Below are 15618 nucleotides of genomic sequence, written 5' to 3'. Positions count from 1 at the left end.
GAGGATTAGTGGAATAGGTCATAGTCTCTGCTGCAGCAGCTGGTTCCGAGGCCATATTGATATTCATCATCTCCCTCTGCCACTGCCTAGTCTAGATTTCCCTCACTCATGGCCAGACTGCAGCTGATCAAGGTTGCTTGCCTGAGGCCATCATTCCTGAGGAGTCTAAGCCCCTATTTCTCTTTTCCTTATCGTGCCTTTGTCATATGCTGTACTTGCGTTTTATCATTAGATGTGGAAGCACCGAGGAGCACCTACTAGGTCTACAAATTGTTGTCACCTTCAGAGCCACTGAAATGGTTGGCTCTTGTTTTTGAGGAATTGTAACACAGGGTGCTGAGAGTTGGATTCTGCTGATGACAAGTTGGGCAACTCAGCAGCAACAGTGGCTCTTTTCATTAATTAGCTGATGAAACCTTAGACAGGTTATTTAATTTCTCTGCACCTCAGTTTTCACATCTGAAAAAAATGGGCTGATAGTGTCTACCGCATAGGTTTATTGTAAAGGTTAAATAAGCTAACATATCTAAATCACTTAGAATAGTGCTTGGCAATTAAATGCTAGATAAGTATTAACTGTTAGTGTTATTAATTCTTCAGAGTTTGAAGAGAGTTTGATTGAGAGCTTTTTTTTCTTGAACTAGGGAGTGTGTATAACCTCCAGACTTTTTGGATAATTAAAAGAATCCAAGCTGGGAAAGACTAAACCAAAGTGACTTGATAGAGCTGTTCAGAATTGAGGGACCCCTAGGTAAACTATGCCCATGAGCTTACAAAGTCAGCTTCTGTAATCTTCTCTGTATATCTGTAGGTGCCTCTCTGTATAGATCTCAGCTCACTGCAACCTCCGCCTCCTGGGTTCAAGTGATTCTCCTGCCTCAGCCTCCCGAGTAGCTGGGATTACAGGCATATGCCACCATGCCTGGCTAATTTTGTATTTTTAGTAGAGACGGGGTTTCTCCATGTTGGTCAGGCTGGTCTTGAACTCCCGACCTCAGGTGATCCACCCACCTCGGCCTCCCAAAGTGCTGGGATTACAGGCGTGAGCCACCGCGCCCGGCCTTCCCTCAGCTTTTATGCTTTTTTTTAAAAGAGGCATTTTTACTAGTGTCTAAAGCTAGTCTTGCCACCCATGTTCCTAATTCCATCAGCCAACGATTAAGTGTTTTAGATCTGTCATATAATAGGCACTAGTAATACTAGATGAATAAGGCTGGGCATGGTGGCTCACACTTGTAGTCCTAGCTACTTGGGAGGTTGAGGCAGGAGGATTGTTTGAGCCCAGGAGTTTGAGGCTGCAGTGAGCTATGATCATGTACTCCAGGTATGGAACTGCAGGCCACCTTGGGCGACAGAGTGAGTCCCTGTCTCAAAAACAAAAAACTGGTGCACTGTGATAAGCAGTACTGGGGATGTATTAGGGTGCTGCTATAGGAGCATAGCTATTTTTGAAGCCATGGGAGGATGAAAATGTCCAAGAGAGTAAAACACTGAGAAGAAAAGAATCCTGAAGGAGACCAACATTAAAAGACTGTGGGCAATGAGGAAGTTACTAGTAGAGAGGTAGAGTAGAGTGAACCACGAGAGTCTAGTGTGACAGAAGCTGAACAGAAAAGTGCATCTCAGGACACAGGTAGTGATCAACAGATACTGCTAAACAGCCAGGTAAGGACCTTTTCCCTCTTTCCTCCGAAGGCTCTTTTAGATAACATTTCTGTCGAAATACCATGTGTTCCTTGTTACTCTCATCAGTGTTGAGCTCCTGAACTCAGGTGAGTGAGTGTATCATGAGTTTGGTAACTGAGGGAAACCAGATCCTCTGAATTCATTTTGTTCTTGAGTGTCAAATCGGAACTAGTACCTCAAGCTCAGATAATGAGGGATTTGTCAAAAAATGTATCTGAAATTACTTGTCTCTCATGGTGGAAAGGGGGAATATGGGATATCTAGGGATGTTTGGGTCTCCCTTTATCCTGGTTCAGTGAAACTTCATTTGACGAAACAATTATTCCTCAATTCCACATTTTGTTTTCTTTATTGTCCTAGAAAGAGTTGTTTTAATTCCCTGTTACTACTCCCAGTCAGTGCTAAATCCCCTCACATCTGGTTTCTTCCCTCCACATTAAGTGGAATCTGAATTTACAAAGCTAATTAAAGATCCCTTTGTTGCCAAATACAGGGGATAAATTTCTGTTGTTATCTCAGCTTCTAGGCAGCATTTGACATTGTTGACCACCTAAACCTTAGAATACTTTTGTCTTTTCTGAAACACTAGTGTTTTCTGGTTTTCTTCTTATCCCTCTGGTCACTTAGTTTATTTCCTAGTTGTTCTTCTCTGGCTCTTAAATGTTGATATATTGTTCTATAACATAAGCTCTTGTCTCTTCTCACTCTTTATTGTTGGCTGATTTGATTTACTGGTATGGCACAAGTTACCCTAATTAAAGCTTTTGGGCAGTAAATGAGCCTTCTAACACTGATAGAACTCTATATAAAGATCACTGTATTACTTATTTGGACATTTAAAATGTAACAGTCATATAGATTGTACAGAATTCAGACTCTGCACATCTGTATATCTGGAATGAACTCATAATGCAACAATAATTGAAATATTCCTGTTATTTAGGCTAGAATCAAACTTGAATCTTGGAGGTAACTCAATTATTCTTGAGTGTTCAGAAAATAAAATTTTTAAATCGTTTTTATTAACTGAATTGAGAATCTACAAGCTAAGAAGTGAATATATTAAGCACCCTTTAAAAATCTAGCTTTAAATCTATGTCGTGTTGATTTTAATTATTCTGAGTCATAAAGTAGTTTCTAAAAATTGTACTTTGAAGTTCCATGAGCAGCAGTGGAATGAGGTTTTGTTTGATAAACACTGCCCTCCTGTGGTTAATGTAAGCTAACAGTTTTGCAAAACTGCTGTAGTCTTTTCCACTTGTGGTAAGATAATGTAATGGTTCATACAGCATGTTTGCTCAGTAATATATGTGGCCAAGACAGGGTTTTTTTCCCCTCATTCTCTCCCTCTTGGTTTTTTTCTAGTGTGTCTGCACATTTTTCTCATTTCTGTCTATGCACATTTTCTTTCTTTTTTTGGTGGGGGAGACAGAGTCTCACTCTGTCGCCGAGGTTGGAGTCCAGTGGCACTATCTCGGCTCATGGCAACCCCCGCCTCCCAGGGATTGGCTCTCAGGATTCTCATGCCTCAGATTCTTGTCCCTCAGCCTCCCGAGTAGCTGGGGTAACAGGCATGTGCCACCACACCCAGCTAATTTTTGTATTTTTAGTAGAACCAGGGTTTGGTCATGTTGGCCAGGCTGGTCTCTTACTCCTGGCCTCAAGTGATCTGCCCGCCTTGGCCTCCCACAGTGCTGGGATTACAGACATGAGCCACTGAGCCCGGCCCATGCACTTTTTCTTATATGAATTATAAGAGTTAAATGTAAATGAATACAGAAAAAGTATTAAGTTATCAAAGGGAGGGAAACTACATTTAAGTGTAAACATGCTTAAAGAAATAGAAAAGACCAGTCAGTTACAATACGTGGAATTAATAAAAACTTTCATGGAAAATCAATAGTGATAAAAAGATGAAGAATAAACTGGAAGAAAGGGTTTGTAGTAAATGTGACAGTAAATGTTTCAGTATATTTAATGTAAATTAGAGAGCTCTCACAAATGGTATATAAGTGGACAATAGCCAATGAATAGCCAATTCACAAGTGAGGAAATACAGTAATTAAAGCACAAAAATATATTTAAATGCATAATGGTACTTTATAAAATGATACTCATAATAGTGGTATTTCAAACAAAAACCAACATCACCTTTGCAGCATGCCAGAAAACCAGCTAATTATTCTGAAAACAGTAAATACAAAAATAAGTTGCTTATCCTGCCTTTTTTTGTTTGGAGAAGGAGTTTTGCTCTTGTCGCCTAGTTTGGAGTGCGGTGGCGCAGTCTCGCTCACTGCAAATTTTGCCTCCCGGGTTCAAGCGATTCTCTTGCCTCAGCCTCCTGAGTAGCTGGGATTACAGGCATGTGCCACCACACCCGGCTAATTTTTGTGTTTTTAGTAGAGACGGAGTTTCACCATGTTGGCCAGGCTGGTCTTGAACTCCTGACCTCAGGTGATCTACCTGCCTTGGGCTGCTGGGATTACAAGCGTGAGCCACTACGTGCAGCCTTATCCTGCTTTTTCAATATGGATTGTACCTGGGGTAACCAAATAGATAGTGGAAAGCATTTCTTTTTAGAAGGGCTCTCGCTTATAAATGAAAAAGGAACGATGGACCATCAGCACTTTCCAACCCCTAAATAAAATGATGGAGATAGTGATCATCGGTGGCTGCTAAAACAATTAGATTGAAATGCTGATAGGAAGCTTTATAATAAGTGGATCAGGTAGACCACATCTATCCCACTGATATATCTTAGCATCTCAAAAAGGAGATCATAGATATTTTGTGTGTTCTGATGTGGCGTGGTAGGAAGTATACCGTAAGCCTATGAAGTTTTCTTGCTAAAATAAAATCTGAATCTGAGCAAGCCTCTAGGTTTCGATTCTAATTTTCAGGAAATGCAAGGGACAGAGGACCATACGATTAGCACGATACAGGATATGTGTAGCTACAGTACAGCTTACTAGTTTTTTTCTGTAAGTAAATTGGAAGAAAAAAGAATGAGAGAAATCCGTAGATTAAAAGATACTTCAAGACATGTGTTAGCCAAATCCAGTATATGTAAGTCTATAGATTTGAACAAATCAAGTATTTAAAAGCAGTGGTTTTTTCCTGTAAATTTGGGACATTGACTAAATAATTTTATGTTAAGGAATTATAGTCATTTTCTGAGGTGTAAAATATTTTTTTAAGTCCTTGTTGTCAGAGATATATATCACAATAATATGAATGAAATGTCAGTGGCTTGCTTCAGAATAACCCAGTTTGTGGACGGAGGGTGGCTGAAGGTATGGATGAAACAAGATAGGCCATGTGTTGATAATTGTTGAAAATGGGTGATGGGTATGTGGTGGTTCATTGTAATGTTCTCTCTAATTTGGTGAATGTTTTTAGATTTCCATAATAAAAAGTTTTAAAAGTGTAGTATTTAAATCTTTAATTGAAAAACATTTTTCTTTCTCCCCCAAACTATAGCTTTAAGCAGTCTGAGAAAAATTAGTATAATACTTTTCTATATTAAAACTAATTCTAGGCCAGTTATCGTAGCTCACACCTGTAATCCTAGCACCCTGGGAGGCCGAGGCAGGTGGAACATTGAGCCCAGGAATTTGAGACCAGCCTGGACAACATGGCTAAACCCCCTCTCTACAAAAAGTACAAAAACCCAGGAGTTCAAGACCAGCCTGGGCAACATGGCAAAACCCTGTCTGTACAAAAAAATACAAAAATTAGCCAGGTGTGGTGGCACATGCCTGTAGTCCTAGCTACTCTGGAGACTGAGGTGGGAGCATTGCTTGAGCCTGGGAGGCGGAGGTTGCAGTGAGCTGTGATTGCACCACTGCACTCCAGCCTGGGCAATACAGTGAGACCCTGTCTCAAAAAAGACAACAATAAAAAACTTTTTGTTTTTTTTCTGGAGACAGAGTCTCGCTCTTTCACCCAGGCTGGAGTACAGTGGCGCTGTCTCGGCTCACTGCAGCCTCTGCTTCCTGGGTTCAAGTGATTCTTGAATTCTTGAACCAGCCTCCTGAGTAACTGAGATTATAGGCGCCCACCACTACACCTGGCTAATTTTTTGCGTGTGTTTTTAGCAGAGAGAGGGTTTCTCCATGTTGGCCAGGCTGCTTGAACTTCTGGCCTCAAGTGATCTGCCCTCGGCCTCCCAAAGTGCTGGGATTACAGGTGTGAGCCACTGTACCTGGCCTTAAAAAAACTAATTCTAAATGCCTAGCATTTAAAGGAACCTGTGATAAACTTTTTTTTTTTTTTAAAGAAAATAAATACTCCATATATATCTTTTATATATAACATATGTTTTATATAATTTATATATTTATATAACATGTATATTATATATGTTATTTTATATTATACATAATATACAATATGTTATATATTATATTTTATAATATATAAATTATATATTATATTTTTTATATATTATATAATATATATATATTTTTTGAGATGGAGTTTCGCTCTTGTCATCCAGGCTGGAGCGCAATGGCGCGATCTTGGCTCACTGCAACCTCCGCCTCCTGGTCCAGGCAATTTTCCTGCCTCAGCCTCCCTAGTAGCTGGGACTACAGTAGGCACCCGCCACCACGCCCAGTTAATTTTTGTATTTTTAGTAGAGATGGAGTTTCACCACGTTGGCCAGGCTGGTCTTGAACTCTTGACTTCAGGTGATCCACCTGCCTTGGCCTCCCAAAGTACTGGGATTACATGCCTGAGTCACCGTGTCTGGCCTCCTTCAGTAGTTTTAACCAACTGGTTTACTCTGTTTGATTAAAGTACAGAACATCTTGGAAATCAGTGAAATCCTTACTAAAAAGACACAGTTTTCGGTCTCCACTTCTATTTATTTATTTATTTGTTTATTTTTGAGATGGAATCTCACTCTGTCGCCCAGGCTGGAGTGTGGTGGCACAATCTCCGCTCACTGCAAGCTCCGCCTTCAGGGTTTACGTTCCCCTGCCTCAGCCTCCTGAGTAGCTGGGACTACAGGCGCCCACCACCATGCCCGGCTAATTTTTCTGTATTTTTAGTAGAGATGGGGTTTCACCGTGTTAACCAGGATGGTCTTGATCTCCTGACCTTGTGATCTGCCCATCTCAGCCTCCCAAAGAGCTGGGATTACAGGTGTGAGCCACCGCACCCAACCGGTCTCCACTTCTAATAGCTTAATGTCTTATGATGTTTCAAACACATTAGAATATTAAAATAACTTAATTCCTTGTTCTGCAGAATATATTAGAAAATATTAATTTTTACCATTACCATGAATAATACAAATATTTTCAGTTCTTTTTTTTTTTTTTTTTTGAGACGGAGTCTTGCTCTGTCACCCAGGCTGGAGTGCAGTGGCCGGATCTCAGCTCACTGCAAGCTCCGCCTCCCGGGTTCATGCCATTCTCCTGCCTCAGCCTCCCGAGTAGCTGGGACTACAGGCACCCGCCACCTCGCCCGGCTAGTTTTTTGTAATTTTTAGTAGAGATGGGGTTTCACCGTGTTAGCCAGGATGGTCTCGATCTCCTGACCTCGTGATCCGCCCGTCTCGGCCTCCCAAAGTGCTGGGATTACAGGCTTGAGCCACCGCGCCCGGCATATTTTCAGTTCTGAGTGTGGCTCATTCTGATAATGATTTCATAGTCACCTTTCAATTAAGATTTGATATGCCAGAGAAATGACACTCTAGAAATACTTATTTCAGTTTTCTAGCTCGTTGGACAGATGTATACGTGCAAACGTAGCCATTTTTGCCATTTAAATTGGCAGGAAAAAACCCACATTGAAATGTATTATATTTGATTGCTAGTAAAGTCAAATATTGTATTTCGTTTGCTTCATAAATTTTTATAGGATATTGAATTTGTACGTAAAAGTGGACAATAATATAGTGAATATCTTTGTGTTCATCATTTAGCTTCTATAATTACCAATTTATGGCCAATCTTGCTATATTTAAACCCATAACTTCTTGTGTATTTTTTGAAGTCCCAGACATCATATTTCATTCATAAATGCTTCAGTGTGCAAATTCTTTTTCATATGGTTATTATCCAGTTATATTAACCCTTTTGTGAACTATTATTTGTCCAGGTCCATGGTGTATTTTTGTTTATTTTCAGTACTTTAATACATTTTTAGTATATAGACAATAAATAAATAAAGGTTCAGTTTTCTGTATTGGCCTTAACTTGGATGAAAGCAGTAAGTTTAACTTTGGACATCTGAAGTTTGAAATGCTTATGGGATATCCAACTTTTACAGGTTTTTAATAGTTTTTAACAGACTGCTGCTTCATTCATCAAAATGTGAGTGATTGGTGAAAGCTTGGTGTGGTTAATGTTATTCAGGGAAATTTTGGTGGAGTGAAAAGTAAAAGGGGTAAATGGATGTTTATAAAATATTTGAGGGATGGGCACAGAAAAAGACATCTACAAAGAAAACTGAGAAAAATATTTTGGGGAAAAAGAAAAGTCTGGAAGGGTGAAGTCTGTGAAGGGAACAGTTAATGTCAGATGTAGCAGAGAGATCAAGGAACATGATACACAGAAATATGTGTTGGATTTTATGACTGACCAAATGAGAAAATAGTTACAAACACAGGACACAGTGTGCTATAGTGGTGCAAGACTTGGATTTGAATTTTGGCTGCCATTTATCTTGCTGTATTATGTTTGGACATATTACTGGTTATTGTATTTTTGTTTCATATATAAATGTAAGTATAAACAACAAAATAAAACGTATACGAAATATACATATATATCTGTTGAGACTCTTAGCTATTTCTTTCAAGAATATTCACCAGACATCTTGAAGCATAGTTGTTGTAATAGCTACTTTTGTCTGATAATTCCAACATCTCTGTTACTTTAGGTTTATTATATATAGCTTATCTTTTCTCTTGTGAGTTGCTGATTTCCTTACTATTCCTATGTTGAGTAAGTTTGAATTGTTTATTAGACATTATTTCTTTTTTTGAGACAGGCTCTGTCGCCCAGGCTGTAGTGCAGGGGCACAATCTCGGATTATTGCAACCTCTGCCTCCCAGGTTCACCACCATGCCCCGCTAATTTTTTTTTTTTTTTTTTTTGAGATGGAGTGTTGCTCTGTTGCCCAGGCTGGAGTGCAGTGGCATAATCTCAGCTCACTGCAACCTCTGTCTCCCAGGTTTGAGTGATTCTCCTGCCTCAGCCTCCTGAGTAGCTGGGATTACAGGCACTCACCACCATGCCTGACTAATTTTTGTATTTTTAGTAGAGATGGGGTTTCACCATGTTGGCCAGGCTGGTTTTGAACTCCTGACCTCAAGTCATCTGCCCGCTTCAGCTTCCCAAAGTGCCAAGATTACAGGCACGAAACACTGTGCCTGGCCGAGATAAACCATGGGAATTCCTCCCATGCTTGTAGGACCACTTGCAAGGTTCTGCTTTCTTGGAGTTTTAGGTCCCTGTCTAGCTACTGCTAGTATTACCACAGCTGCTCCCATGCGATTGCCTGGGGCAACGGCAGAGAAAAAGAAAAGGGGGGGAAAACCCAGAGAATTTTTTCTCCCGCTATCCAACATTTAGAAATGCCCTCTTTACTGTGCCTCAGACCAAAGAAGATTTTTCTCTTGGAGCACTTTCTCCCTGCACTTAGCCTGCAGTTCCGGGTTTTGGGCTGCCTTTAAGTCCAGGCTCAGGGGAACCAGAGGGAAACAAAATCAGGAAACTCACTGCTGGACTAGTGTGGTACTCCTAGTTATGCTTTTCTCCCTAGGCCACCTGCTACCATTTTTGGAGTCCTCAAATAGCTGCTTCATGCATTCTGTCCAGGTTTTTAGTTGCATTCAGTGGTAGAGACAGAATGGACTATGCTTACTCTGTCTTTACCAGAACCAAAACACAGATATTACTTTAATTTTATTATAATCATATTGTTTACTTGTTTTGGTTAAGAATTTATTGTGCTCCTGTGATTTACTAGGCTTTGCTATACATTTACCAGGAAATGGATAATCTTAATGTGCTTGCAGTAGGTCACAGGTAGTGAAGGGATGTGGGGATGGAGGTAGAAAGTAAACAGTTGCATATTATTAGTAGTGAATAATTGGGTTGTTAATTTTAGCTTTTTTGGTCAATTTCTGCTTCAGGAGTTGACTTACTATTTATGACTGAGGGAAAGAAGATCTGATATATATTGTTAATTTTTCATTTATTCTGAAATATAAGGGATGAAAAGTCTCTGGATATGTATGCTCTGGATATAATTATTAAGACATAAGAAATATAATTATATATAGAATTATAAGAACTTGAGATAAGAAATAATTTATTATTATATACTTGTTTTTCAGGTCTTAGAAAAATACCCCAATACACCCATGAGTCATAAAGAAATTCTTCAAGTTATCCAGAGAGAAGGACTAAAAGAAATCAGGTGAGTTATTTAAATATTATTAGTAATAATTATAATACTCGATCAGAGTATTTGGTAGTATATAATAGTGTACTTTAGTCCTGAAGATTAATTATTTAATAATAAATGCTTTGTTCTGATTTATTCAACTGTCAGATCTTTGGAATTTTTTAAGTTATTACATAGTTTTAAAACCAAAAGTAAGTTAAATTCTTAGAGGGTAGCTATCTTTAAGCCCATGCACTTTAATTTTTAGGAAGACCTGGAGCCATCTTCAAGACTTCATCTGTCACTTCAGACTTTTTGATTTAATAAACTTGGTCATTAGTGATAAAAATTACTCTCATACAGGGAGAATCCTAGAGGTAGACAGATCCCAGAAGAAATAATGCTGGCTCAAAAGGATAAAATGAAAAAGAACTGTAAATCAGTATATATGTCAAATAATAGTCTTATCATATTCAGATATATTGACTTGGGTCATTAATACAGGATCAAAGATAACACAGACTTATTTCCAAGAATCTTATTATATTACAATAGCAGGCCAGGCATGGTGACTCATGCTTGTGATTGCAACTCTTTGGGAGGCTGAGGTGGGAGGATTGCTCGAGGCCAGGAGTTTGAGACCAGCCTGGCCAACATAGTGAAACATCTCTACAAAAAATTGTATGAACTAGATGTGGTGGTATGCTCCTATAGTCCTAGTTATTTGGGAGGCTGAGGTGGGAGGATTGCTTGAGTCCAGGAGTTCGAGGCTGCAGAGTGCTAAGAAGGTGCTACTGTACCCCAGCCTTGGTGACAGAGCAAGATGCTGTCTTGTAAAAAAAAAAAAAAAAAAATTACAATAATACTTAATAGTCTTTTTTTTTTTTTTTTGAGACAGAGTCTGATTCTGTCACCCAGGCTAGAGTGCAGTGGCATGATCTTGGCTTACTGCAACGCTGCCTCCCGGGTTCAAGCAATTTTCCTGCCTCAGCCTCCTGAGTAGCTGGGATTACAGGCACGCACCACCATGCCTGATTAATTTTTGTACTTTCAGTAGAGACAGGGTTTCACCATTTTGCCCAGGCTCTTCTCGGACTCCTGAGCTCAGACAGTCCGCCTGCTTCGTCTTCCTAAAGTGCTAGGATCACAGGTGTGAGCCACCATGCCTGGCCAATAGTCAGTGTTCTTAAGACTCTCTATCATCAAGAAATGTTAAAATTATATTAGGTATGCTCTGTATATTAAGACAGAAATTTGGGAGTCTATGTTAGATTTTCATTAAGATAGGAAAAGTTTGCAGTGCTTTCAAACTACTGCTGGTTTTCAACTATGGGTGGCATTGTGTAACACTCTTAGAGAAGGAGTTTAGAATTTTGGAGGGCTGTTTTTGATTGTCACAGTGATTGGGGTAGGGGAACACAATGGCATTTAGCGGGCAGGTAACAGGAATGCTAAATGTCTTGCTTTGTGCTGGACATTGCTTCACGTTGAATAGTTTTTCATCTCAGGTGCCAATTGTGTTCCCATTGAGAAACAGTAAACTATGCCCAAATATTTGTAAATGGACATTGTATTTCTTGATGAGTAGCCATTACATGTTCTAAATTTTATTTCTCATTTTTTCTTTCTTTCTTTCTTTTTTTTTTTTTAAGAGATGGAGTCTCATTATGTTGCCCAGCCTCGAGTACAGTGGCTGTCACAGCCATGATCATGGCGTACTGCAGCCTTCAACTTCCGGCCTTAAGTGATTCTCCCATCTCTGCCTCCTGAAGCTGGGACTATGGGCACTCGTTTTCTTTTCTTTGACATGAAATTCTAGTTGAGGTTTTTTTATTGGCTCTCCCTTTCTAAAGCAGTTTGAATTCTTTTTTGATTTATAGTCAGACTTCAGTAGGCTGAAATAAATTAGGTTTGCTTCATTGACATGAAAAAGTAAAATATAAATTAGTCTGCCTTACTTTATATAACACATCCCTGAAAAATTGAATGTAAACATTTTAAAATTAAAACATTAAAATGCATTTGAAGGCCGGGCGCAGTGACTCACGCCTGTAATCCCAGCACTTTGGGAGGCCGAGTTAGGCGGATCACCTGAGATCAGAAGTTTGAGACCAGCCTGGCCAACATGGTAAAACCCCGTCTCTATTTTTTTTTTTTTTTTTTTTTAGATGGAGTCTCACTGTGTCACCCAGGCTGGAGTGCAGTGGCGCGATCTTGGCTCACTGCAGGCTCCACCTCCCATGTTCATGCCATTCTCCTGCCTCAGCCTCTCGAGTAGCTAGGACTACAGGCACCCGCCACCTCGTCTGGCTAATGTTTTTTGTATGTTTATTAGAGACGTGGTTTCACCAAGTTAGCCAGGATGGTCTCAATCTCCTGACCTCGTGATCTGCCTGCCTTGGCCTCCCAAAGTGCTGGGATTACAGGGGTGAGCCACCGTGCCCAGCCAAAACCCCATCTCTATTAAAAAAAAAATTAGCCAGGCATGGTGACACGTGTGTGTAATCCCGGTTACTTGGATGGCTGATGCAGGAGAATAGCTGGAACCCAGGAGGTGGAGGTTGCAGTGAGCTGAGATTGCACCAGTGCACTCCAGCCTGGGCAACAGAGCAAATCTCTGTCTCAAAAAAAAAAAAAAAAAATCTATCTATATATATATTTATATACTTTATATAACGCATCCCTCAAAAATTGAGTGTAAACATTTTAAAATTAAACATTTTAATTAAAATTAATTAAAAATGCATTTGAAGGCCGGGTGCAGTGGCTAATGCCTGTAATCCCAGCACTTTGGGAGGCTGAGATGGGCGGATCACCTGAGGTCGGGAGTTTGAGACCAGCCTGGCCAACATGGTAAAACCCTGTCTCTTTTTTTATTTTTTTTTGAGACAGAGTCTCGCTGTGTCGAGTCTTGTGTGTGTGTATATATATATATACACACACACACACATTAATGCACATATATACACATATATGCACATACACATATATACATATATATACAGTCTTGTGTGTGTGTGTATATATATACACATTTGAAGAATTAACTTTTTTTTTTTTTTTTTTTTTTTTGAGACGGAGTCTCGCGCTGTGTCACCCAGGCTGGAGTGCAGTGGCGCGATCTCGGCTCACTGCAAGCTCCGCCTCCCAGGTTCAGGCCATTCTCCTGCCTCAGCCTCCGAGTAGCTGGGACTACAGGCGCCCGCCACCACGCCCGGCTAGTTTTTTGTATTTTTAGTAGAGATGGGGTTTCACCATGTTAGCCAGGATGGTCTCGATCTCCTGACCTCGTGATCCGCCCGCCTCGGCCTCCCAAAGTGCTGGGATTACAGGCTTGAGCCACCGCGCCCGGCCTGAAGAATTATTTTATAGAATGAGGAATACTCTGATATCAGCTCCCTCCATCTCAGGGCTCAATCCACCCTGAACTCACAGGGGTTGGACTGAGGTCTGGCGTTGCTCACATGCTGACTGTACAGAGATTTGATAATAGCAGGTTGGAGGTTGTAATTTTAAAAGAGCTTCCTTACAAGTTTGACCGTTGTCTGGTGTCTGGAAACTTGGCTTCTGAAGCATTCTCGAAATGATAAGATTGTGTCTCTAAGTCTAGGTTGTTTATACGAACACCATGCTTTATGTGAAAACATGCTTTTCTTCTGGGAGTCTGGCATGTTTGTTGCTAGACTGAGAATGCCTGTGTGACCAGCCTCCACTAAAAACCCTAAATTATGTCTCAAACAAGATTACCTGGGTAGAAATGTCATGAAGATGTGACTGCATTTTTGGTGCTAGAGGGTGGGCATACTCTCTGCAACCCCCTATGGAAAGGAATGAGCATAGGAAATCTGCACATGAATTCCTCCAGACACTGTTTACTTCTCTTTGTTGGTTCTTATTCTGTCTCTAATAATCTTAGCTGTGAGTACAACAATATGCTAAGATTCCTGAATTTGTTTAATGAGTCATTAAATGTGTGGGACACTGGAAACACTGACGAAATAACTGATAACCTCCAGGAGATAGGAGGTCCAATGCCAAATTAACAGCACCCTTGAGGAGCACAGCCATCTCTGAAGAAAAACAAATATTGGCTTACCACTTTCATCACAAGCAGAATGTTAGAACAGATGGGCCAAGAATTAAAAAGTATTTCTATAAACCTTCTAAAAGAGATAAGAGAATATTTTGACAACAAGAAAAAAGGGAAGTATGAAGTATCTTCTAACCTGTTTTTAGTCCATCTGCATGCTGTAATAGAACTCACTTCTTCTCATATATTTTAGGAATTTGTTAGTCCATGTTGGTTTTTGACTATATTTCTTGTCTCCATCTTCTCTCTCTTCTTGTATATTTGTAGAAAATTCATGTGGAATGCTAGCTAGCTTACATTTCAGATCAAACTTTAATTGCTTCTTCTTTTCAAGTATGTTTCAGCTTCACCTTCATGAGTCAAAATCATAGTCTTCCTCCAGGTCCAGCTTAAATTTCATAATCTCTATGAAACCACATTACTGTTCAATTCCTTAATTACCAATTCCATGCTACATTAACTACAATACTTTTTTTCATAGCATTATTTGTAAGGTGTTTATATTATTTGAACTGATATATGACTTCCCTATTAGAATACAGTACTTTGGGGAGTAGAAACTATATCTTAGTCAGCTATCCTACAACTCTCTGCAAAGATATATTGAATAGTATTGCATTAGTAAAAAAGATGGGATGTAATAAAATTAATAATTGCAATTGCTAATTTTTATTGAAGACTTACTATATATGTTATTAATTTTTCAATGTTCTGACTTTAATAACTTATGTAATCCTCAAAACAGTTTATAAGTGAAACTTTCCTATAGTCCCCATTTTNAGTATGGTAGCCCTTTTTTGGGGGAATCAGAGAAGGGATATTTGGCAGCACATTGAAGCTTATGGTGACAAAGGAAATATATTCAGGTATAAACTCCAAAGAAGTTTTCTGAGAAATGATTTGTCATGTGTGAATTCATCTCAAAGGGTTACACCTTTCTTTTCATGGAGCTGTTTGCTAACACTGTTTTCATGGAATCTGCGAAGGGATATTTGGGACTACATTGAGGCCTACAGTGAAAAATGAAATATCCGCACACAAAAACTAGAAAGAAGCTTTCTGAAAAACTACATTGTGATTTTTGAATTCATCTCATAGAGTTACATGATTCTTGTCATGGAGAAGTTTTGGTAGCACTGTTTTTGGGGAATCTGAGAAGGGTTATTTTGGATCGCATTGAAGCCTATTGTGACAAAGGAAATATTCTCACATAAAAACTACAAAAGCGGCCGGGCGCGGTGGCTCAAGCCTGTAATCCCAGCACTTTGGGAGGCCGAGGCGGGTGGATCACGAGGTCAGGAGATCGAGACCATCCTGGCTAACATGGTGAAACCCCGTCTCTACTAAAAATACAAAAAAAACTAGCTGGGCGTGGTGGCGGGCGCCTGTAGTCCCAGCTACTCGGAGGCTGAGGCAGGAGAATGGCGTGAACCTGGGAG

General features: G+C 39.8%; 1 protein-coding gene across 2 annotated transcripts in view; it reads left to right on the top strand.

Annotated features, from left to right (window-relative positions):
• ASXL2 (ASXL transcriptional regulator 2) overlaps positions 1–15618 on the top strand; it is a 158341-nt gene that overhangs the window by 32156 nt on the left and 110567 nt on the right. The window contains exons 2-3 of one of the 2 annotated variants that reach the window (XM_025354224.1): positions 10040–10122; positions 10875–10877. In XM_025354224.1, the coding sequence (XP_025210009.1) occupies positions 10040–10122; positions 10875–10877 (86 nt within the window). The remainder of the gene's footprint in view (positions 1–10039; positions 10123–10874; positions 10878–15618) is intronic. The other variant, XM_025354225.1, reaches the window with a different exon arrangement.

Source organism: Theropithecus gelada, chromosome 13 (genome assembly GCF_003255815.1).
Source record: "Theropithecus gelada isolate Dixy chromosome 13, Tgel_1.0, whole genome shotgun sequence".
Classification (NCBI taxonomy): Eukaryota; Metazoa; Chordata; class Mammalia; order Primates; family Cercopithecidae; genus Theropithecus; species Theropithecus gelada.
Note: the sequence above shows the minus strand (reverse complement) of the source record. Positions and strands in the feature narration are given on the sequence as shown.